Here is a 26,597-nt window from a genome sequence, read left to right as displayed (position 1 = left end):
ATTTTCAATTTTTCGGTGTTTCGATTTTTTAATTTCCCAGTTTTTCGACTTCGGATTTTAGATTTTTTGAATTTCCAATTTTTCGATGTTTCGATTTTTCAGTTTTTCAATTTCTCAATTTTTTGACATTTCAGTTTTGGGAGTTTTCAATTTTTTAATTTTTAGGTTCCTCAATTTTACGATTTTTCAACTTTTGTTTTTTTCTCCATTAGATTTTCCGATTTCTTGATTTCCGGTTTTTTTCATTTTACAGTTTTTAGATTTTCCGGTTTTTCAATTTTTCGACTTTTCAAATTTTTGATTTTTCAGTTTTTTAAATTTTTAATTTCTAAATTTAACGAAATTCCGACGTTTCGATTTTTCAATTTTTCACTTTTTAGATTTTCCGAATTTTCAATGTTTGAACTTTTAAAGTTTATGATTTTTTGGTTTTTCTATTTTTCGGTTTTTTAAATTTTAGAGTTTTCAATTTTTCGATTTTTTAATTTATCGAAAACCCTTCTGATGTTTCGATTTTTCGATTGTTCAATTTCCCGATTTTTCGATTTCACAATTCTTGATTTTTCGATTTTTTGAAAATTCCCAGTTTTTCAATTTTTAATTTTTCCAGTTCTCGACCTTTTGGTTTTTTAATTTTTGTTTCTTTCTCTATTAGTTTTTCCGATTTCTCGATTTTTTCATTTTTCAGTTTGTAGATTTTCCAGTTTTTCGATTTTTCGACTTTTAAAATTTTTGTTTTTCCGATTTTTCTAATTTTCGGTTTTTTTAAATTTTCGATTTCTAAATTTAACGAGATTCCGATGTTTCGATTTTTCAATTTTTAGATTCCTCAGTTTTTCGATTTTTCAATTTTTCACTTTTTAGATTTTCCGAATTTTCAATTTTTCAACTCTTAAAATTTTTGATTTTTTGGTTTTTCTATATTTCGATTCTTCAATTTTTAATTTTTCGATTTCTCGATTTTTCAGTTTTTCTCTACGATTTCTCGATACTTCAGATTTTCAATTTTTCGGTGTTTCGATTTTTTAATTTCCCAGTTTTCGATTTTAAATTTTTTGTTTTTTTTTCTTTCAACATTAGGTTTTCGGATTTCTCGACTCCTCATTTTTTCATTTGTCAGTTTTTAGATTCTTCGATTTTTCAATTTTTCGACTTTTAAAATTTTTTATTTTTTAGTTTTTTCTATTTTTCGAGTTCTGAATTTCTCGAGATCCCGATCTTTCGATTATTCAATTGTTCAATTTCCCGATTTTTAGATTTGTCAATTTTTGATAATTTGAAATTTCCCAATTTTTCAATTTTTTCGATTTTACGGTTTTTCGACTTCTCCACTTTTCAATTTCTCGACATTTCGATGTTCCGATTTTCCGGCTTTCGGTTTTTCGACTTTTCGGTTTTCGATTTATCAATCTTCCAATGTTGATATGAATCGAGTTTTCAATTTTTCGATTTCCCAATTTTTCGAGATTTCTTTCCGTTTTTCAGATTTTTTAAATTGCATATTTTTCGATTTTTCAAATTTTTGATTCTACGATTTTTTCATGTTTTCATTTAGGTATTTATTAATTTTTATTACTTCAATATTTGAATTTTGGAAAATTTTCAATTTCTGGATTTTCCAATTTTTCGATATTTCAATGTTTCAGTTTTCTAAATTTTAGATTTTTATTACAAAAAATCTACCATGGAACTGGTTCGTAAATTCATTAAACCTGGAGCCTTTATTTATTATAATTCCGAATATTCAACATTCTTCCAAAATAATTTTCATTCATCACTCATGATTCCACTCATTCAAGAATTTATTTTGGAGAAACTGGTTATTTTACGAACGGCCCGACATTCGTGTTTATTCTCACACAAAATATTTTCGTCCTGCGTAATTTGATTAGGCAACTTTCAGTTTGAGAGTTTCGTGTAGCGATGAAATTAAATTTTACCATCATCTAATTTGCTTAAGTACTTTAGAAATCGATTCGTGAATAAAATAACGAGTTTGCAAAATTTCATTGAGACGTTAAGCATTTAGTATTAATGAAAGTGCTTCAATGACACTTTTATTATTTTTAGAAGATTTAATTAAAGCTGTTTAATTACCAGTTAATTACGAAATTATGCATAATTTTCAAAGGTATACAACTTTAATTGCGAAAAAGCAGTTTGGTATTTTCTAACAAACAGTAATTTCAGCATAACATTACCACTTTTTTAAATTAAACATTGTGTTAATAAAAATTCCATGAAAGTAAGAAGTAAAAACGTAATAAATTTGAGTCTGAAAATGCTTTATTTTCGCTTTCGCTGCAGAATTTAAATTAAGACGTTTGAAATAATAATTTATTATTTCACGTAGAGTTAAATTAATTCACAGATATCTACAGTCAGTGGTCACATTAGAACTAGTTTATCGAAATCTTGACGTAGCAATTAATTGGTGTATTAACCAACAATTTTTCCCTAAAGGAAAAAAAAAGCAACGGCTACAATATTTATTAGGGAGATTTGTGTATTTAATGGAAGTTTATTTTAGATTACAGTGAAATTTTCCTGACACACATGAGCGAGGTATTCGCTTTTGTGATTATAATTAACTGATGTAAACAAAGTGATTTATGGCAGATCAGTTGTAGACATAATAGGTGTCATGAATTTTCATAAGCTATTAAGTCTTGGACCCAAAACTAGCTCGATAATTTGTAGCTAATGCGACAATAAACGTAGATTAATTAAAAAACAGGAAATTGTAAATAATATTATCATATGTCAATAATAATTTAATAACCAGTGTTTGAGTAGTTGTCGCCAGATATTTTATATGTTGAAAATTCCGATGCTCTTTATTTTGGCTATTTTTTTTTGTACCTTACTTACATAAAATATATTTTTATTGTGAACACAAGTATTATACATTTATATTAAAAGCAAACCTCTCCTAAACAAAGAGACAAAAGACAAGTAACATTTCCGACAAATCAAGCACGATTTTTGCGACGCGAAAAACAACTTTCTAATTAGTAAATTCGCAACGATGGAAACGTAATTACAATGCAAGGCTTCTGCCGGAAAAAATAATAACGTCAGTCATTAAATGAACAAAGACACGGACTTGCTTTGATCCTGTGTCCACTTACCCACCAGTCATTCACAGTCGTTGACCACATAATTAATTTATAGAAAATACTGTTCTAAAGTCTGTAACGTAAATGGCGTCAAGCAATATTTTGCATTTGCGCAAATAAGTAATGATCAATTGTTAAAGTATGTTAAAATCCAAAAATTTTTCGCGTCTTCTCCCTCCGGTAATACTATAAAGGGCGTAAATAACATTCCCGTAGCTTTTTTGACTTGAATTTTTCAATTATTCAATTTTTCTTGTATTCGTTTCTTCAGTTTTTCGATTTGCATTTCTCGTGTTTTCAATTTTTAATTACTCAATGTTTCGATTTTATAATTTTTTGTTTTTCAATTTTTTCATTTGCAATTGTTCTGTCCGAGTTTTCATTTTAAAATGCGAATTTTTTAAAATTTCAAAAATTTCGATATTTCAACGGTCGATGCTGGAAAAACGGTTGCAGGTATCAAAAAACCGGGGCCGGATTTGAGTTCTAGAGCTCGAAATCTACAAGAAAATGTGTTTAGTTGAGTTTCGAAAATGTCAAAATTTTTGCGAAATTTGAAGACCATTAAAAAATTTCAATTTTAAAAAAGTTGTCTAAAAATTATGAAAAAATTCAGGGACGCAAATCTCGACACGCTGATTCCAAAAATATAGCATGTTGATGGTCACGAAGCAACATTTTCGAAAAAATCGCTGCGAAATGCGAATTTTTATTAAAATCCATTTTTTGAATTTTTAAAACTTTTTCAATTATTTGATTTTTCAGTATTTCGATTTTATAATTTTTTATTTTGTCAATTTTTTGATTTCCAATTTTTCAATTTTTCGTTTTTTTTTGTTTATTCAATTTTACGCTATTTCAGTTTTGTACATTTTGCAATTTTTCGATTTGGAGTTTCCATTTTTAATTTTTCAATTTTTCGATTTTTTAATTTCTTTATTTTTTCATTTTTCGGTTTTTCAATGTTATGATTTTATGATTTTTCTTTTTTCACTTTTTGGTTAGCAATTTTTTTAAAGTTTCTTTCTAAATATGTAATGATAATACATAATTTAAAAAAAATCACTTTTGCAATTTGACGATTTTAGAATTTTTCCATTTTTCATCATTAGTAGATTTTAAAACTTTTTCACTTATTGGACTTTTCAATTTTTCGATTTGCAGTTTTTTGGTTTTTCAATTTTCTGATTTCTCAATTTTAGCTTTTTTGTGTTAATTTTTGTAGCTTTCGTTTTCAATGTGTAATAATAAAAATAATTAAAAAAATACATTTTTGCTATTTAACGATTCTAGAATTTTTCCATTTTTTGGATTTCTCAATTATTTTTCATTTCTTCCATTTTTCAATTTGCTATTTTTTGTTTCGGTTTTTATTTTGTTTATTTTTATCATTTTTTGATTTTTATGTGTTACAATTTTCGAATTTTTTGTTTTTCTAATGTAAATTTTTTAATTTTTTTGTTTTGTTTTGCAATGTTTCAATTTTTCTTTTTTTTTTTGTTTTTAATTTCACGATATGTAACTTTTCGAGTGTTCAGTTTTAAATTTTTCAATTTTTCGATTCTAGAAATTTTTATGTTTCATTTTTAGACTTTGCAATTTTTCAATTTGAAGTTTCACTAGTTTTCAATTTTTAATTTTTTAATTTTTCGATTTTTTAATTTTGCGTGTCTCCAATTTTTCATTTCGGTTTTTCAATTTCTTAATTTTTTCATTTTTTCAGTTTTTCAATGTCCTGATTTTATCATTTTTCAGTTTTCAATTTTTGGTTATTAATTTTTTCATTTTTCATTTTAAATATGTAATAATAATACATAATTATATAAAAAAAAATTAGAGTTTAGAATTTTTCCATTTTTTAATTATATGATTTTAAAAGTTTTTCAGTTATTGGACTTTTCAATTTTTCGATTTGCAATTTTTCGGTCTTCAATTTTGTGATTTTTCAACTTTTAGATTAAATTTAAATTAACTGTTCGAGTTTTCATTTTTCAATTTTTCGATTTTCCAACTTTTGTATGTTTCATTTTTGCAATTTTTCGATTTGGAGTTTCACAAGTTTTCAATTTTTAATTTTTCAAATTTTCGATTTTTCAATTAATCATGTATTCAATTTTTCATTTTGGTTTGTTATTTTCCTTATTTTTTCAATTATTTGGTCTTTCATTGTTCCGATTTTATAATTTTTCTTTTTTCAATGTTTCTAATTTTCATTTTAAACATGTAATAATAATAATAATTTAAAAAACAATCACATTTGTTATTTGCCGATTTTAGTATTTTTTTATTTTTCTAGATTTTAAAACTTTTTCATTTATTCGACTTTTCAATTTTTCGATTCCAGTTTTTCATTTCTTCAAATTTTCGATTTGCAATTTTTAGTTTCGGTTTTTTATTTTCTTTATTTTACAATGTTTCTATTTTTAATGTTCTGAGTTTGGAATTTTTTGTTTTTCCAATTTAAATTTTTTCAATTTCTCAATTTGCACTGTTTCAATTTTTCTTTTTTTTGTTTCTTCAATTTTACGATATGTAACTTTTCGACTGTTTTTACATATTTCTGTTTTTCGATTTTCCAATTTTTATGTTTCATTTTTCAGATTTTGCAATTTTTCGATTTGAAGTTTCATAGTTTTCAGTTTTTAATTATTCAATATTTCGTGTCTCCCATTTTTCATTTGGGTTTTTAATTTCTTTATTTTTCCAATTTTTCGGTTTTCCAATGTTCTGATTTTATTATTTTTTTGTTTTCAATTTTCATCCAATAATAATGCATAATTAAAAAAACTTAAATTTTAGATTTTTCCAATTTTTAGTTAGCATTTTTTCTAGTTTTCATTTTAAACATGTAATGATATTAATAATCTAAAAAAATGACATTTGTTATTTGACGATTTTAGTATTTTTCCATTTTTCTGGATTTTAAAACTTTTTCAATTGTTTGACTTTTAAAATTTTTTGATTCTTCAATTATTTTTTATTTCTTCAATTTTTGGTTTGCTATCTTTTGTTTTGATTTTTTTGTTTTGTTTATTTTTACCATTTTTCGATTTTTGTGTTACGATTTTCAAATGTTTTTTCTTTTCCAATGTAAATTTTTTATTTCTTTTTTGTTTTGTAATGTTTCAATTTTTCTTTTTTTTTGTTTCTTCAATTTTACGACATATTATATTTCGATTTTTAATTTTTCAATTTTCGATTCTTGAATTTTTCATTTCTTCAAATTTTCTATTTGCAATATTTTTCGTTTCGGTTTTTTATTTTCTTTATTTTTACAATGTTTCTGTTTTTATGTGTTCCGAGTTTGGATTTTTTTGTTTTTCCAATTTAAATTTTTTCAATTTCTCGATTTGCAATGTTTCAATTTTTCTTTTTTTTGTTTCTTCAATTTTACGATATGTAACTTTTCGAGTGTTAATTTTTAAATATTTCTATTTTTCGATTTTCCAATTTCTATGTTTCATTTTTTAGATTTTGCAATTTTTCGATTTGAAGTTTCATAAGTTTTCAATTTTTAATTATTCAATATTTCCCATTTTTCATTTCGGTTTTTAATTTCTTTATTTTTCCAATTTTTCGGTTTTTCAATGTTCTGATTGTATCATTTTTTTGTATTCAATTTTTGGTTAGCAATTTTTTCAGTTTTCGTTTTAAATATGTAATAATAATGCATAATTAAAAAAAATTAGATTTTAGAATTTTTCCAATTTTCAATTATTGGATTTTAAAAGTTTTTCAGTTATGGGACTTTTCAATTTTTCGGTTTTCAATTTTGTGATTTTTCAACTTTTAGATTAAATGTAAATTAACTTTTCGCGTTTTCATTTTTCAATTTTTCGATTTTCCAACTTTTGTATGTTTTTAGCTTTTTAGATTTTGCAATGTTTCGATTTGGGATTTCACGAGTTTTCAATTTTTAATTTTTCAGTTTTTCTGATTTTCATTTTAAAAGTGTAATAATAATAAATTAAAAACTTTTTGACTTTTACAATTTAAGACTTTTTCATTTATTGGGCCTTTCAATTTTTCGATTTGAAATTTTTCAGTTTTCAGTGTTGTGATTTGTCAACTTTTAGATTTTTAAATTTCCGTTTTTTTTTTCAATTTTAAATTTCCGTTTTTTTTTCAATTTTAGATTTTTCCAATTTTTAGTTAGCATTTTTTCTAGTTTTCATTTTAAACATGTAATAATATTAATAATCTAACAAAAATCACATTTGTTATCTGACAATTTTAGTATTTTTCCATTTTTCTGGATTTTAAAATTTTTCCTTTATTCGATTTTTCAATTTTTCGATTTTTAATTTTTCACTTTTTCGATTCCACAGTTTTTCACTTCAGCAATTGTTAGATTTGCAATTTTCAGTTTCGGATTTTTATTTTCTTTATTTTTACAATTTTTCGATTTTTCAACTTCCGAATTTTTTGTTTTTCCAATTTAATTTTTTTTTAATTTTTGTTTTTAATGTTTCAATTTTTAATTTTCTTTTTCTTGTTTCTTCAATTTTGCAACAACTTTTCGGGTTTCATTTTAAAATTTTTTTTTCGATTTTCCAACTTGTTACATTTTGCAATTTTGCGATTTGCAATTTGCCGAGTTTTCAGTTTTTCGTTTCGGTTTTTTTTAATTTTTTTAATTTGTCCATTCGCAATTTTGCGATTTTTCAACTTTCAGATTTTGTAATTTTTCGGTTTTTTTTCAGTCTTAGAATTTTTCAATTTTTCAATTATTGGATTGTAAACATTTTGCGGTTTTTTATTTTTCAATTTCTCGATATTTAATTTTTCAATTTTTCGATCAATTTTGACCACTCGATTCGATTCTTTTTTTCTTCTTCCCAATTTTTCTATTCATTAATTTTTTTGTATTTCTAAAATCTAAACCGAGGAAAGGAAACATCGAAAAATTGAGAAATAGGAAAACTTTTGAAAAATCGATAATTTCAAAAATCCAAAAATTGAAAAATCAAAAAAATAAAAAATCGAAAAAATGAAGATATTGAAACATGGAAAAGTCGAAATCGAGAAATCAAAAAAAAATTAAAAAATAAAAAGAAAATCAAAAAATCTAAAAATCGAAAATTCGAAAAAACGATTAATCGAGAAATAGAAGATTTACAAAAAATTGGCAAATCGAAAAATTTTAAATTCATCAAATCGAAAAAATGCGAAATCGAATAACTAAAAATTTAAACATCGAGAAATCGAAAAATCCGAATGACCTAAACGAAAAATTAAAAAATTAAAAATCTAAAATTTTAAAAATCGAAAAACTGAAAAATGTAAAACCGAGTTATCGAAAAATCGGAAACACATAATGAACATTAAAATAGAAACATTCAAACCTCGACAAATCGGAAAATCGTAAAATCGAAAAATTGGAAAACAGGAAAATCGAAGAAATTAAATTAAATTCTAAAATTTAAAAAATTGGGAAATGAAAATATCGAGAAATTCAACAAAATAAAAAAGGGACCAACCGAGAAAAGGAAAAATTGAAAAATCCCAAAACTGAAACATAGAAAAATTGAGAAATAGGACAAATGAAAAATCGAGAAATTGAAAATTTCAAAAATCCAAAAATTTAAAAATCAAAAATCTGAAAAATCTAAAAAATTAACAAACTGAATGAAACATGGAAAAGTCGAAATCGAGAAATCAGAACAAAAGAAAATAAAAAAATCGAAATAAAAACGTCAAAACTTGGAAGTTTGAAAAATGTAAAAATTAAAAAATCTAAAAATTGAGGAATCCAAAAATTGAAAAATCAAAAAATTGAATAGTCGTAATACTGAAACATCTAAAAATAGAGAAATGAAATAGTCAGATTTTTAGTTTTTCACTCTTTCAATTTGTAGTGTTTTTAGTTATATGATTTGTAATTTTTCGATTCTAAAATTTTTCGTTTTTTAATTTTTTTTTCGATTTAATAGTTTTTCGGTTTTTAATTTTTCAGTTGAATTTTTCGTTTTGTCAACTTGACGAATAAAAATGGAAAATATGCAAAATTCTAAAATTAAAAAAACGAAAATGTATAAAATGAAAACTTGGAAAAATCTAAAAATCAAGACCTTGAAAAATGAAGAAAAAAAAATGAAAAATCAAAAAATTAAAATATGTATTGGGTAAACGAAAATTTAAAAATTCAGAAACCGAAAAATCAAAAATGAAAAATTGTAACATCGAAAAATTGCAAAATTGAAAATCGGAAAAATTGAAGAAACGAAAAATGGAAAAATTTGGAAATCCAGAAATTAAAAAATTGAAAAAATTAAAATTGAAGACAAAGGAAGAACGAGAAATTGTCACAACAAAAAATTCCCCGGAAGATTTTTCAAAAAATTATGTTTTAATTTTGCGAATTTTATTTTTTTATGAGAACCCTGATAAGTTAAAATAAAGCGTACGCTCAGGAAGTAAAAAGTTTTCCAGTACTGATAGTTTTCAAATTCGAGCCACTGAAAGCATCTTGACGTCATATCGGTAACTGACCGATTCAAGATGAGACTTCGGACTCGATGAAACTTGACTTACATGTTAATTTGGAGTTGTTGGCGAACAACCACTATTTTACTTTATTTGAATATGTAAATGAGAAAGTGTTAAAAACCTGAAACGACTTTTAGATCGCAGAAGTTTTTTTTTAATTAAAGACTTGTTTGCAAAAAAATTCAAAGGTTACAAATATATCCATTTAAGCAGAAATTCGATCCTCCCATCCCGAATCGGTCGATTGGCGCTGTGACATCACGAACAAATCTTGCTCACACATAGTAAATTTGGTATTCGCTTTTGTGATTTTAATTAACGAATGTAAACAAAGTGATCAGTTGTAGCGATAATGGGTATAATGAATTTTCATAAGCTATTAAACTCTTGGACCGCAAATTAGCTCGACAATTAGTGACTAACGATACAAGAAATATAGATGAGCCATTAATTAGAAAACAGGTTAGTATAATTAGTGTAATCGGTTACCAATAATAATAATTTAATGTTCAGTGTTTGTAAATATTTGTCGCCACTTTTTTATTCATTGAACACGACTTTAATGCTTTTAATAGAATAAAACATAAGGCTTTTTTTATCTTTCCCGTTGAGAGCAGCCATTACCTAATAGTTCGCAATAATAATAATGTTTTTGCAAATGGTAAAAAATATCAAGGACGAATTGCCATAAACAAACAAAGGTCAACGTTGTAATTTTGCGAAAAAATGTGCATTGTTAAGAGTGTTTTTTAGAAACTGCAGTCTCAAACAGTGTGCATACAACACTTTATTAATAAACAATAACATAAAAGCTATAACAGAAACAAACTATAGCATTGTAATCATTTCAATTTCGGTTTATTTTGAAAGTGTAGCCTTGAATTTCGCACCGTTCGAGTACTAAATCGAGGTTTTTCGTACTTTCGTTCTGCCAATTTTCGTTTCCGGTTTTATAACATCCAATCGCCATTAAATATTTATTAAACACGAGCACCGTCACCAAATTCCCCCATCGTGACTCACATAAATTAAAATCATCGTCTCGGATTTCTCAAATTAAGTCCCCAGTTGTTAAAACAGATTTCCTTTTAAAATAAAAGGAGAGCACAAACCAATTTCCTCACATAAAAGTCTTTATTTTTGTATCGTCAGCCCGTCCCTAAACAGGAAATACGGCTTTTATGATCTTTGCCCTGTAATTACCGTTCTTATGCAGCATGTCCCAACCGCAGAAAAGTACAAAAGCGCCGTTCTCACAGAAATCACATTTTCTGCACTCGATTTCCGCCCGCAATTAAAACAGCCGTTGCACCACATGCCGCAACGAAACAAAAAAATTGCAGCTGTTTGTTATTGCAAGTAGATAAGAAAACAAACGCGCCATAAATTCAGCCGAAATTATCAGACACGACATCTTGTATATTTTAATTCAGATTTTATGTGGAAAATATTTACTTGGAGCAGTTTGTTGGCCGCAGTAAAAAGACAACTGGTGTCAAAATTATGGGAATGTGAACTGGCTGAAATGATAAACGGGTTTCTTTGTCGGGAATTGTTGAGTGTCTTTGTGGTGGAAATAACCGGAAAAAAGCGTGACACACAAATTCCGGTGTTGCGGCGAATCATCTAGATGATCAAGTATAAAATCCGCTAGATGAAATAGACAGGGTTGGGCAAGGACCAGCATCTGCGTTAAACACTCTATTCTTATTTTAAACACCCCAAAGCATCCAAAAATTTACAATCGCAGCTAAATTTAACTTTTCCTTTGTTCTTGGTGGATTACCGAGATTTTGTAGACTCGGCTCAAGACTTTATACACCTTCAGAACATTTTTTTCTAATCCCACGAAGACGTTTCGTGGAGGTATTTCTTAAACTTATTAATAATCGTACTTACAATTCCTGCATCGAAACCGTTACACCTGGCTGCATCTTTAATGATTTTGCATTCCATAGCGTACCTTTCTTGTTTAGAAGAAAAGTGGGGAGTTTGGTGGCCAGAAAGTTGGGACGTGCCAGCTTTTGCTGAATATTAATTACGTTTTGTATGCTTTATTTATATTCTTGAAAAATCTAGATCTTTTTTAGATCGACCAAGGAAAAAATTGGTTCAGATAGATATATCGTTTTAGGACGAATTTGATGTGAGATTTACCAATTTACGATTTCTAAAAATTTGTAAGCTGAAAACAGTCGTGAAAACCGCATTCTGAAATTTTCATAAATAAGTAAGATATTGATTTTTTTAAATGAGTTCAAAATTTTCAAAAAAAATAAAAAAAAATTATAGTAAAATTCCATCGAATTATACGGGGTGATCCAAAAATGATTCAAAAACTATGGTACGTTGGTAAGAAGGCTCTGACGAACTCGAAAAAAATGGTCAAAAAACCCCTGCACCAAAGTTTTGAAAATATTAAACGTCTTATCGTAGATTCGAAATTTTTGGAAAGAAAATCAAACTTGTAGAATCTTTTTTTCAGTTTTTCGAATTTTCGATTTTTCAACTTTCGATTTCTCAATTTTCCGATATTTCCGTTTTACGATGTTTCCATTTTCACGTTTGCAAATTTTCAATTTTGCGATTTCTGAGTTTCTGGATTAATTGATTTTTTTATTTTCCTATTTCGCGACTTCTCTACTTTTCAATATTTCGATTTTTCAGTTTTTCGGTTTTTCAATTCTTTAATTTTCCAACTTTTCGATTTTCAGTTCTTAGATTTCTCAGTTTTTCTATGTTTCAGTTTTATGATTTTTAAATTTTTCGATTTTTCGCGACTTTTCAAAGTTTCAATTCTTCAGTTTTTCCATTTTTCAACTTTTCGGTGTCTCGATTTCACAGTTTTTCAATGTATCAGTTTTGGGGTTTCTCAGTTTTCGATTCTTCAATTTTTCTTCCGTTTTGCAATTTTTCGTTTTTGGACTATTCGATTTTTCATTATCTCGATTTTTTACTTTTCAGATTTTTCAGTTATTCGATTCTTAAATTTTATATTATTATTTTTTTCAATTTTCTGATGTTTTATGTTTCGTGTTTTTGATTCCTCAGTTTTTCAATTTTTCGATTTTTAAAATTCTTGATTTTTTGGTTTTTCAATTTTTCGGTATTCCAGTGTTGGTATTTTTCAATTTTTCGAATTTTTGACTTCTCGTTTTTAGATTTTTCGGTTTTTCCATCTTTATATTCTAAAAATTTTTGTTTTTTTTATTTTTCAATTTTTCGGTTTATAAATTTTTTGATATTTCAGTGTTGGAATTTTTCGATTTTTCAATTTTTCAATTTCTTGCGTTTCTGAATTTACAATTTTTAGATTTCTCAATTCCTAAATTAATTTATTTCGTTTCCCAATTTCTCGACTTTTCAAAGTTACAATTTTTAAAATTTTTCGACTTCGATTTTTCAACTTTTCGCTTTCCCGATTTTTAAGTTTTTCGATTTCACAATTTTTCGATGTTCATTTTCCAATTTTTCCATTTTTCAGGTTTTCTATGTTTCAGTTTTGAGGTTTTTCAATTTTTCTATTTCTTCTCCATTTTTTAATTTTTCGGTTTTCCAGTGTTGCGATTTTTCAATTTTTCATTTTTTTACGTTTCTAAATTTTCAGTTTTTAGCTTTCTCAATTTCTCGATTAAGTGATTTCGTTTCCCGATTTCGCGACTTTTTAAAGTTTCAATCCTTCATTTTTCAATTTTTTAAATTTTCGATTTTTGTGTTCGATTTTTCAACTTTTCAGTTTCTAGATTTTTCAGTTTTTCGATTTGTCGATTTTTGGACTTTTCGGTTTTTCAATATCTCGATTTTTTAATTTTCGGATTTTCCAGTTTTTCGATTTTTAAAATTGTTCATTTTTTAATTTTTCAATTTTTCGGTTTTTGAATTTTTGGGTATTCCAGTGGTGGTATTTTTCAATTTTTTTTTTTGGATTTCTTGGATACTTTGGATTCTTCGGATTCTTTAGATTCTTGGGATTTTTGGACCTTTGAATTCTTTTGGATCTTTGGATCATTGTATCTTTTGGATCTTTGGATCATTGTATCTTTTGGATCTTTACAATTTTTTTGATTTATTTGGTCATTTTTATTTTTTTGTTTTATGTATGTTCTTATTTTTTGAATTTTTTGGATTTTTGGGATATTTTCGATTTTTTGGATTGTTGGAATTTTTGGATTTCTTGAGTTTCTTGGTTTTCTTAGATTTTTTAATTTCTTGAATTTTTTGGATGCTTCAGTTTTGGAATTTTGCAATTTTTCGATCCTTCAATTTTTCAATTTTCAGTTTTTGGACTTTTTCGATATCTGCAATTTTTACTTTTCGAATTTTTCAATTTTTCCATTTTTTGATGTTTCGAATTTTTGATTTCTCGGTTTTAGGTTTTTCGGTTTTTCAGTTTTTCGATTTTTAAAATTTTCGATGTTTCAGTTTTTTGAGTTCAATGTTCCGATGTTTCAATTCCTCGAATTTTAAATTTTTCGATTTTTCTATATTTTAATTTTCCGATTTTTTAAATTTTAAATTTTTCGATTTGTCGATTTTTCGATTTTTTGAATATTTTCTCTTTTTGGGATTTTTTTGGATACTTTGGATTCTTTGGATTCTTCGGATTCTTTAGATTCTTGGGATTTTTGGATCTTTGAATTCTTTTGGATCTTTACAATTTTTTTTATTCATTTGGTCATTTTTATGTTTGTTTTATTTAGGTTCTTATTTTTTGAATGTTTTGGATTTTTGGGATATTTTCCATTTTTTTGGATTGTTGGAATTTTTGGATTTCTTGAGTTTCTTGGTTTTCTTAGATTTTTTAATTTCTTTAATTTGTTGGATGCTTCAGTTTTGGATTTTTGCAATTTTTCGATCCTTCAATAAATTTATCTTCCATTTTTCAATTTTCAGTTTTTGTACTTTTTCGATATCTCCAATTTTTACTTTTCGAATTTTTCAATTTTTCCATTTTTTGATGTTTCGAATTTTTGATTTCTCGGTTTTAGGTTTTTCGGTTTTTCAGTTTTTCGATTTTTAAAATTTTCGATCTTTCAGTTTTTCGAGTTTTCAATGTTCCGATGTTTCAATTCCCCGAATTTTCAACTTTTCGATTTTTCCATATTTTCATTTTCCGATTTTTTAAATTTTAAATTTTTCGATTTGTCGATTTTTCAAATTTTCGATTTTTTGGATACTTTCTCGTTTTTGGATTTTTTTGGATACTTTGGATTCTTTGAATTCTTCGGATTCTTTAGATTCTTGGGATTTTTGGACCTTTGAATTTTTTTGGATCTTTGTATCATTGAATCTTTTGAATCTTTACAATTTTTTTAATTTATTTGATCATTTTTATTTTTTCTTTTATTTATGTTCTTATTTTTCGAATGTTTTGGATTTTTGGGATATTTTCGACTTTTTGGATTGTTGGAATTTTTGGATTTCTTGAGTTTCTTGGTTTTCTTGGATTTGTTAATTTCTTGAATTTTTTGGATGCTTCAGTTTTGGAATTTTTCAATTTCTCGATAGTTAATTTTTCAATTTCTCGATAGTTAATTTTTCAATTTTTCGATCTTTCCATGGTACAGTTTTTACTTCTTTCCAATTTTTCTTCTTATTAATTTAGTTTCCCGATTTTTAATTTTTTAGTGTTTCAATTTTTGGTTTTTAATTTTTCGATTTTTCAACTTTTCAAATAAAAACTGGAAAAAATGCAAAATTGTAAAATTGAAAAATCAAAAACAAAAAAAGCGAAAAAATATAAAATGAAAACTTTGAAAAATCTAAACATTGGAAATCAAAAACTTGAAAATGGAGAGACGAAAAATTGAAAAATCAAAAGATTAAAAATTGAAAAACCTAAAAATCGAGAAAATGCTAGATCGCAAAAAAGAAAATATGTATTGTAAAATCCAAATATTAAAAATGAAAGAAAACGGAAAAACGGATAATTAAAAATCGAAAATTTGCACAATTGAAAAATTGGAAAATCGAGGAACCGCAAAATCAAAAATTGAAAATTTGAAAAATTGAATAAACGAAACATAAAATCGAAAGAGACTAAAGAGACATTAAAAAATAAAAATCAAGAACTTGAAATATTGAAGAAATGAAAAATCGAAAAATCAAAAATTGAGAACCTGAAAAATCGATAATGAAAAATTGTGACATCGAATGATTGCAAAATTGAAAAGTTGCAAATCGGAAAAATTGAAGAAACGAAAAACTGAAAAATTTGGATGTCAAGAAATTGAAAAATTAAAAAAATTGAAATTAAAAAAAACGCAAAATTATGAAACTGAAACACTGAAAAATGGAAAAATTGAAAAATGAAACACTGAAACATGAAAAACTGTAATTTCAAAAAATTGGTCGAATGTAAATAAAACCAGATTTTTTGAAAAATTGTAAGTTTTGATTTTGTGAATTTTGTTTTTTTTTTTATGATAAGCCTTATATGTAAGTAATTATTTGAAGGGAATCAACTGACGTTAAAGTGGCCTAGAATCCCCATCATATAACTACTCTTCTTCTTAATTTTAATGACAATTTTATTTTAATTATTTTCGTTTTTCCAATTTTAGATTTTTCAATTTTTCGTTTTTCTTCAATTTTTGATTATCAATTTTCCTTTAGAAAAGGACTCTTGTTTCATGTGATTTTTAATTTCTGCTTTAGTTGGCCATGAACGCTTACGTCGGGCGTTTAAATTTCACTGCTGACGTACGTGTCATGGGCAACTAGAGCACAAATTTAAAAAATCACTCTGTATAATGATACGAAATTTACTTGAAACAATTCACTTCGCTGGCTTTTGCCAATCTTGAGACGAACTCTTTAAACTTAACCTAGCAAATTTGAAAGGAATAACAAATAAGGAAAAAAAATGTTCCTCAAAATTTCAAAACGTTTTCTTATTATTAGTGTAATATGAAAAATCATGCGACAAAAATTTCATATCTATAATTTAGTTTTTACTATCTTTTAAAATAAATGAAAACTTTTTCCCATATTTTTAAACCGGTAATATTGTAACAACCACGCAGGAGAGCTCATACTTAGAACAATTAAAAATTCTACACAAATCGTTCGCGTTTTTGTCGCAACATCACTCTCAGAATCAAAATTACGAAAACCGGAAGAACCGGAGCGAAAGAGCAGAAATGACACTTTTTGCATCGATTGTAATCACCGTTAATTGACACACTTTCTACAAAAAAGACCTTCCAGAAAATCTGTCAGTTAACCGCAATCATCGACACTGCTCTCGTAAACCTCGCGTTTTTTCAGTTTTGTTTTTGGTGGTGGAATCATGTCGTCACCTCAGCACCGTCCTGCGGAGCCACCAGACGGGAACGGAGTGAAAAACGGAAGTAGACCAGTCAGTTTTTATGATAATTGTATGGAAAACGGAAATAATATGTCGGACGATGGTCTGGCCAAGGAAGCGAGCCTTGATGTCACCCCAACGCAGGCACATTGTTTGGTGACCACCGTACCGCAGAACATGGTAGCGCAAAATATGGGCACGAAACATACGCCAAACAGGAACAGTTTGAGGCACAGCCGAATGATTGCCATGAATAAAACCGGACGAGGTAATAAAAGAGATAATGGGAATTTTGACAAGTTCGTAGACGAAAAAGACAGATAGTTGGGTGCATTTTTTCAGTGAGCGGCTGAGGGGATTTTAGCTAAATTGGCGTTACCGTGAAAACAAAAAAGAACGTTTTGAGAAGATTTGCTACCACGAGTATTGAAGTGATACGTACTCTTGTGAGCAAATTTTGTCTAATGTACATACATATATGGTTTATGTTTTTTTGGTTATATAGTTTTATAGTGTGCCGCATCTTAAAAGGGATGACATGGAATTGTTTGTTTACAGTACCTTGACGCCAAATATTACATGCGGGTGACGCAACACAACCATAAATTATTTTTTTATTTTGAATAAAGTTTAATTATGTTGATAGTGACAGTTTTGCAAATTTCTGAAAATAATTATTATGAAGGTTACGTTTATAAATTATTTTTTTCTGGGGCTTATGAATGGAAAGTCTAAATCTGAGTCACCCGGTATACTCCACATTTAAAGTTATTTTAAGATTATTCTAAAAAAGCTGAGTCATGAAATTAAAACAACTGAATGATAATAAATTTTACAAAACTGACGATAAATACTTCTCGGATTACTTTGGGAAGGAAAAAATCATGACAAAGTTCTTTTTCCGCCAGACCTCCTTACTCAACCAACAGTGAATAAACTTTCATTTGGAGTTATCTTAACCATATACATTATAAGGTTAAGTAACCTAAGCGATAATAGCGTAGTTGTTGGTTTTTGTCAAGGTCATGGTTTTGTAATATGACGATGTGTATTGTTTCTTCCCCTTTTTTGTGTATTTTCAACATTTACGCATTGTTTGGCATGCGACTTGCTGTCAAATAGTCTAATTGGAAGAAAAACTTGTTATTAAAAAATCGTCTAATGAAAATTTTGAAACGCGTTGCGTGTAGGTGACAAAAGATTTTTCTAAAGAAATCTAAAGACACGAATAGAATCACAGTTACATAGTTAGAATCAATACTATTACTATCGTTAAAAATCTAAGACAAAACTTCGAGTAAACTCTAAAATATGATGCGATAAATAGCAGAAAAGTGAAAATTGAAAAATATGAAAATTCGAGGAAAAATCGACTTACAACGAAATTTAAAAAAATAAAAATCGTAACACTAATGGATGCGGAACGATAAGAGATTTTCCGAATTAAGTTGATGAAACTTTATCCGTTCATCTTACAATTTTCTCGAATGTTAATTAAATGTTACAAGGTAACATAGTCTTAAACTTGTAGTGTGTAATTCACTGTTGAATTTTTATCCTAGACATCAAAATTTTTGAAAAAAAAAAAAAATCAAAATTTCTTCATTTTTCGAATTTTCAATTTTACGGCTTTTTGATTTCCCAATTTTTCAACTTTCGAATTCTCAATTTTTCGATATTTCAGTTTTGGGATTTTCCAGTTTTTTTATTCTTCAATTTCTGGATTTTTCAGTTCTTCAGTGCCTCGATTTTCAATTTTTTAATTGTTTAACTTTTCGATATGAAATGTTGGGATTTTTAAATTTTTGATTTTTCACTTGTTGACGTTTCTAAATTTTCGGTTTTTAGATGTTTCAGTTTTGGGATTTTCAAATTGTTCGATTTTTCAATTTTTCTTGCATTCTTTAATTTTTCAGTATATCAGTTTTGGGATTTTTCGATATTTCTATTCTTCAATTTTTGGACTTTTTGATTTTTGCATTTATTAATTTTTCGTTTTTTAAATTTGAAATTTATCAATTTTTCGATTTTTCAGGTTTTTGATTTTTCAATTTTCCATTTTTCGACATTGATTTTTCGATGTTTCAGTTTTGGAATTTTTCAAATTGTCGATTTCTCGATTTATTAATTTTTCGCTTTTAAATTTGAGATTTATTAATTTTTTTAATTTTTGATGTTTCGTTTTTCGTTTTCTCAATATTCCGATGTTTCAGTTTTCAATTTTACGACTCTTTAATTTTTCGATTTTTCAATTTTTGACGTTTCGAAATTTTCAATTTTTAGGTTCTTCAATTTCTTGTAATTGATTTTTTGATTTTGTCAATTTCCGAGCTTTCGACTTTTCAATGATTCGATTTTTCAATTTTCTTTTCTTCAATTTTTCAGGTTTTTCGATTCTTCAATTTTTGGATTTTTCAGGTTTTTTGATTTTTCAATTTTCCATTTTTCGACATCGATTTCTCGATTTATTTAAAATTTTCGATGTTTCAGTTTTGGAATTTTTAATTTTTCTATTTTTCTTGCATTACCTATTTAATGTTTCAATATGTCAGTTTTGGGATTTTTTCAATATTTCGATTCCTCAATTTTAGAATTTTCGATTTCTCGGTTTATTCTATTTTCGTTTTTTAAATGTGAGATTTATCGATTTCTCAATTTTTCGATGTTTCAGTTTTCAATTTTTCGATACTCAATTTCTCGTTAATCGATTTTTTCGATTTCTCCATTTCCCGAGATCTCAACTTTTCAGTGTTTTGAGTTTTCAGTTTTTCTATTCTTCAAGTTTTCGATTTTTCGCGTTTTTGAGTTTTCAATTGTTTTGAGTTTGTAAGTTTTCGATTTTTCTACTTCAATTTCTCGATTTATTTCAATTTTTCGTTATTTCAGTGTAAGAATTTTTCAGTTTTTCGAAACTTCAAAATTTCGATTTTTCAATTTTTTGATGTTTCAGTCTTCAATTTTTCGCCTCTTTAATTTTTCGATTCCTCAATTTTTCGTTAATCAACTTTTTAATTTTCCATTTCCCGAGATTCAACTTTTCATTATTTCGATTTTTCAGTTTTTCTATTCTTCAATTTTTGTGGTTTTTCATGTTTTCAATTTTTCAATTTTCCATTTTTCGATTTCGATTTGTCGATTTATTGCAATTTTCGATGTTTCAGTTTTGGGATTTTTCAATTTTTCGATTTTTCAATTTTTCTTGCATTGTTTTAATTTTTCAATGTCAGTTTTGGAATTTTCAGTATTTCGATTCTTCGATTTTTCAACTTTTCGATTCCTCGATTTATTATTTTCTCGTTTTTTAAATTTGACATTTATCAATTTTTCGAATTTTTGATGTTTGGTTTTTAGATTTCTCAATTTTTCGAGATTTCAGTTTTCTATTTTTCAAGTTTTGACTTTTCTAAATTTTCAATTTGTCGATTCTTCTATTTCTCCAGTAATCAATTTTTTGATTTTCCCATTTTCTGATTTCTCGACTTTTCAATGTTTCGAGTTTTCTTGAATTTTTCGATTCTTCAATTTTTGGATTTTTCAATTTTTCGGGTTTTTGATTCTTCAATTTTTTGATTTTCCAAATTTTCGATTTTTCGATTTATTTCAATATTTCAGTGTTGGAATTTTTCAATTTTGCCAATTTTCACATTTTCGATTTCCCGATTTTTTCGTTTTGAATTCTCAATTTTTCGACTATTTAATTTTTAGATTTTGCAATTTTTCAATTTTTGACGTTTCTAAATTTTCAATTTTTTGATTCTTCAATTTCTCGGTTAATCGATTTTTTATTTTCCCATTTCCCGATCTCTCGAGTTTTCAGTTCTTCTATTCTTCAATTTTTCGATTTTTCAGGTTTTTCGATTCTTCAATTTTTCGATTTTTCAGGTTTTTGCTTTTGTAATTTTTCGATTTTTCGACTTCGATCTCTCGATTTATTTCAATATTTCAGTGTTGGCATTTTTCGATTTTTCGATTCTTTCATTTTTCGATTTTTCAATTTTTGACGTTCCTAAATTTTCATATTTTTGATTCCTCAATTTCTTGTTAATCGATTTTTTGATTCTGGCATTTTCCGAGATCTCGACTTTCCAATGTTTCGATTTTTCAGTTTTTCTGTTCTTCAATTTTCCAATCTTTCAAGTTTTTCAATACTTTCAATTTGAATTTTTCCATTTTCCGATTTTTCAATTTTGGTTTTTAGATGTTTCAGTTTTGGGATTTTTCAATTTTTCGATTTTTTAATTTTCTTGCATTCTTTAATTTTTCAGTATATCAGTTTTGGGATTTTTCGATATTTCGATTCTTCCAATTTTTTGACTTTTCGATGTCTCGATCTATTGATTTTTACTTTTTTAAATTTGAGATTTATCAATTTTTGAGTTTTTGACGTTTCTAAATTTTCAATTAAAAAATTCCTCAATTTTTCATTAATCAATTTTTTGAGTTCCCGATTTCCCGAGATCTCGACTTTTCAATGTTAGATTTGTCAGTTTCTCTATTATTCAGACCTTCAATTTTTCAGGTTTTTCTATTCTTCGATTTTTGGATTTTTCAATTTTTCGATTTTGTAATTTTTGAAATTTTCGCGATGTATTTTAATTTCTCGATTTCTCGATATTTTTCATTTTCGATTTCCCAATTTTTCGATGTTTCAATTTTACAAATTTGCGGCTCTATAATTTTTCGATTTTTAATTGTTTGATTTTTAAATTTTTGACCTCAAATTTTCAATTTTTCGATTCCTCAATTACTCGTTAATCGATTTTTTTTTATTTTTCCATTTCCGAGATCTCGACTTTTCAATGTTTCCAATTTTCAGTTTTTGTGTTCTTCAGTTTTTCGATTTTTCAGATTTTTGGACTTTTCAGTTTTCGATTTTTCCACTTGGATTTCTCGATTTATTTCAATTTTTCGATGTTTCGTAGTTGGTATTTTAAATGTGTCGATTTTTCTATTTTCTTGCACTATTTAATTTTTCAGTGTCCGCTCTAGGATTTTTTTAATATTTCTCTATTTTTTACTTTTTCGATATTATAATTTTTAAATTTTTAAAACTTTAAATGTTTCGATTACTGGATTTTTCGATTTTCCAGCTCATTGATATTTCTATTTTTCAATTCTTCGAGTTTTAAATTTTTGATTTTTCAATTTTTGATGTTTCGGTTTCTCCATCTTTCGATTTTTCGACGTCGCGGTTTTAAAATTTTTCGGTTTATCGATTTTTTTCATTTTAAATTGTTCAATTTTTCAAAATTTAGATGTTTTGATGTTTACGTTTTTCATTTTCCCACTTTTTCGTCATTTCAGTTTGTTTTGGAAGTTTTCAGTTTCTCAGTTTTTCAGATTTTCGATTCTTCCAATTTCCGATTTTTTGATTTTTCGATTTTTTACATTTTCGATTGTCGATTTTTCGGTTTTTCTATATTGCGATTTTTCAATTTTTTAATTTTTCTATTTTCAATTTTCAATTTTTGCAATTTTTCAGTTTCTTAATCTTTCAATTTTTCGATTTCATTTTCAATTTTGGGATTGTCCAATTTTTCTTTCAATTTTCAATTTTTCAAAATGTCAGTTTGAGTTTTTTCAATACATATGTCGATTCTTCGATTTTTTGGTTCCGCGACTTTTTGATTTCTAGTTTTTTTACTTTCACGTTTTTCGATTTTACGATTTTTTGATGTTTCGAGTTCTTGACATCTCGGTTTTTCGATTTATCGATTTTTCAATTGTTCAACATTTTAATTTTGGAAAATTTTCAATGTCTAGATTTTTCAAATTTTCGATACATATTTTAATTTTTCGATTTTTTTGATGTTTCAATTACTCGATCTTTCGATGTTTGGACTTTTCAGATTTCGATTTTTCGGTTTTTCAATTTTTTGATTTCTCGATTTTTCAGTTTTTTCATTTTTTAAATTTTTAAAATGTATTGATTTCTCAATTTCACGATATTCCAATGTTTCAATTTTTAGATATTTCGATTTTTCGAAAAGCATTTTTCCTGTCGGTTATCTGCTTTAATCGACTTTAAAATCTTCCAATAGGAAAATTTAAAAAAAATTGCACGTTGAAAATTTCAATCCACCTTTTGTGCAAGTAACAACGAAAAACGGTTGAAAAACTAGAGCAAAATTTTGAATGGTTTTTGAAATACGACGTGATAAAGAACCAAAAAACGCAATTTTAAAATTCCGAAAATTCAAGAACAGTTACAGACAGATTATTTTAGACTTAATGTGCCGCTTCCACTAAAAGTAACCATAAAATATTCGACGAAAATTCGCGCCAAAATTTTAAATTTGTGTCATTTTTTAGAAATAAATATTGTTTTTTAAGAATACGTGCATTCTGGGTGCAAATCAATAACAAATCAGATATTAGCAATTACACACCCACGAGGCGATCGCTCGTCAATCGACTATCAATTGCTAATGGCGGTTTGTTAATGGCTCAGAGTGCGTGATATTGACTATAATTCATATGTAAGCCGCTGAAGAATATAAATCAGGTGCATTTATTGCAACAACTCCACAATTAATATGGCAAACTGTTTCCTCTGTCGTGGTATACGTGATGAGTTTCTTCACCGAACGACAAGACACTTTAAATCGTGCGTGAAATTGAAATTCGAGTACGTGCTTCCTTAGTTTCATATCGTCAAAAATAGACACCAATTTTTTTATTATCCGGTGCTATTTATGGAAATATATCCGGAGTTTTTTCGTTCGGTGTGAGGCAGGTAATGAGAGAACTTGGTCTATTTCAGCTAATCGAACATTATACCTTTCGGAAAGAAATGTTATCGTGTCTGTTTCCTCTGTTCCTATTTTTATTTTCAGTTTTAATTATGCTGAAAAGACTACTTTTATTTGAAAATAAGTGTGTGGTGACAGTTTATCCGAGTGTCATTTTGGGCTTAAGGGGACGTTTGTCCTTAATTTAGAAACCATGTGCTCAAAAATAGAACTATTATATTTTTTCTGAGAAACGTCAATTCAAGAAATATATCTGTTCAAATCGTCCAAATGAATGTTCAAGACAATTTTATTTGTTACCGCTTGTTTAAAAGTTACAAATGCGGTTTCTTATTTTGCACAACACTATGAATTAATTATTTCTTCGTTAATTTCAAGTGTTGGTCCATTTGTTTCGCTTTGATGAGCTGTGAACATTGCTTTCGAAAATAAATCTGCTTCGTCAGCGTTATATATTTGATCTTGTTTCAAATGGTTGATCATCCCCACCAAAAATTTGATGACGTCATCTTCAAACTTTTTTGCCAAAATATATGCTTATTTTATGCGAGAAAATTTTACTATTTTTTAGTTCCTGAACATAATCTAATTGCTACTTTCATATTTTCTCGACGTTTCATGGCCCCCTACAGTACGAAAAAAGTGGTCTTCCGTTTCCATCTGCCTGTCGTCTTTTTATTAGACAGATAATCTCCGAAACTACTGGACCAGTTGTTGTAAAACTTCTGTGTGTCTTATGGGTATGACAACGATAACCAAACTTTGTCTAATCATTCCTACCAACAATCTCCACACCACCTCAAAATGGTTCATAACAAATAGGTTTTAAAATTTTAAAAATTACATAATCCTCTACGTGTAGTTTATGAACTCGTGCTGAATTTTTAACCTAAATATCCATATTTTTGGAAAAAACAATCAAATTTCTATCATATCTTGCGATTTGATTTTGAAACTGCAAAACATGCTCTGAAATTTTGTCACGTTTTAAAGTTAGCATGGTAAATTTTTATTCCCCTTCAAAAACTTTATGACGTCATCATGATTCTACACTTGTCAGAATTGGTTATATATTTTATTGATTAAATCAAGAACGGTTCAATCGATTTTCCTGAAAATCTGGTAATACAACACTGTTATTCTTAGTATTACAATTGCACCTATTCAAACTGATACACGTGTTGATGAATGTTGATGACGTCATAACAAAATTTTGTAATGGAAACGCTCGCTTGAAACACTTATTTTAAGTTATGGAAGTTATCGTAAAAAAAATAAAATTCGCAAAATTAAATCTTACAGTTTTTCGAAAAAGTTGGATTTGTTATATTTTCAGAATATTTTTACAATTTATCTGTTTCTTAGTTGTCCGATTTTAAATGATTAATTTTTCAATTATCAGATTTTTCAATTTCTTAATTTTTCAACTTATTGATTGTTCAGTTTTACGATTTTGTAGTTTTTAGATTTTATCATTATTCGATTTCTGGATTATATAATTTTGCAATTTCATTATTAAATTTTAATAATTTCCCAATTTTACAATTATCCATTTTTTCAATTTTTTTATTTTACAGATTTTGATTTTTTGATTTTTAATTGTCAAAATTTTAGTTTTAATTTTCCAAATTTTTGTTTTTTCAGTTTAATTATTTTACCGTTTTTCGTTTTTGAAGGTATCCGATTTTTCAGTTTTTAATTTTTCAGTTGTCCGAATTTCATTCTTTAGATTTTCTAATTTTTTATTTTTAATCTTCCAAAATTCCAAGTTTTCGATTTTTCCGTTTCATAATTTTGCAATACATATTTCTATTTTTCAGTTTTATATTTTTAGAATTTTTCGATCTCTTAATTGTCCACTTTGCAGTGAATGAGCTTTTTAATTTTTGATTTATCAATCATCAGATTTCCAATGTATGGATTTTTCAGTTTTTCGGTTTTGGAATCTTGCGGTTTGTCATTTTTTTTCCTTTAATAATTTTGCAATTTTTCACTTTTACACTTTTGTAATTTTATCATTTTTCAATTTCTTAATTTTTACTTGCTCAAAATTTCACTATCAACTTTTCAAGTTTTTGTTTTTTGGTTTAATGATTTTACCATTTTTCGTTTTTGAAGGTATCCGATTTTTCAATTACCTGAATTTTACTGCTTCGATTTTCTAATTTTTGTAGGTTTTTTATTTCAAAATTTCAATTTCTAAAATTCCAAATTTTTGATTTTCAATTTCATAATTTTACAACTTTTCGATTTTACAAAAATTGTCTGATTTTTCAATTTTTCAACTTTAATATACAATTTTTAATTTTGTAATTTTGCAATTTTTTTGATTTTTGAGTTTTATATTTTTATAATGAATTTTGTAATGAATCAGTTTTTTTTTAATTTTTGATTTCCAATTTATGGATTTTTCAATTTTTCGGTTTTTCTTTTTTTCCAATTTAATAATTTTGGCATTTTTCACTTTTACAACTCAATAAATTTTCGAGTTCACAAATATCCAATTTTTCAATTCCTTGGTTTTTAAGAGTTCAGAATTTCGATTTCAACTTTTCAGTTTAATTATTTTATAATTTTTCGTTTTCAAAGGTATCCGGTTTTTATGGATTTTAAAATTTTTCGGATTTGGAATCCTTCGATTTTTCATTTTCTTTCTAATTTAATAATTTTGCGGTTTTTCACATTTACAGCTCAATAAATTTTCAGGTTCACAATTATCCAATTTTTCAACTTCAACTTTTCAGTTCAATTATCATTTACCAATTTTTCGTTTTTAAAGGTATCCAATTTTTCAATTTTTCGATGTGATACTTTTTATTTTCAATTTTACATTTTTACAGTTTTTGGATGTCTCAATCTTTAGGTTTTTAATTAATCAATTTCTTAATTTTCAATTTTATAATTTTAAAATTTTTTCGTTGTTTCAGT

At 26.6% G+C, this 26,597-nt stretch overlaps 1 protein-coding gene across 2 annotated transcripts in view; it reads left to right on the top strand.

Annotated features, from left to right (window-relative positions):
- LOC135139557 (sarcospan) overlaps positions 1-26,597 on the top strand; it is a 43,260-nt gene that overhangs the window by 12,874 nt on the left and 3,789 nt on the right. Inside the window, exon 2 of one of the 2 annotated variants that reach the window (XM_064069847.1) lies at positions 16,878-17,185. The exons of the other annotated variant lie outside the window; for it this stretch is intronic. Coding sequence (XP_063925917.1) covers positions 16,900-17,185 — 286 coding nt within the window. The 5' untranslated portion in view covers positions 16,878-16,899. The remainder of the gene's footprint in view (positions 1-16,877; positions 17,186-26,597) is intronic. 2 annotated transcript variants of the gene reach the window in all.

The sequence above is a fragment of the Zophobas morio genome, unplaced genomic scaffold (assembly GCF_036711695.1).
Source record: "Zophobas morio isolate AGI-343-1 ecotype UQ-CSIRO unplaced genomic scaffold, CSIRO_AGI_Zmor_V1 ptg000031l, whole genome shotgun sequence".
NCBI classification, from domain to species: domain Eukaryota; kingdom Metazoa; phylum Arthropoda; class Insecta; order Coleoptera; family Tenebrionidae; genus Zophobas; species Zophobas morio.
The sequence above is the reverse complement of the archived record's forward strand: the minus strand, read 5'-3'. Positions and strand labels throughout refer to the sequence as shown.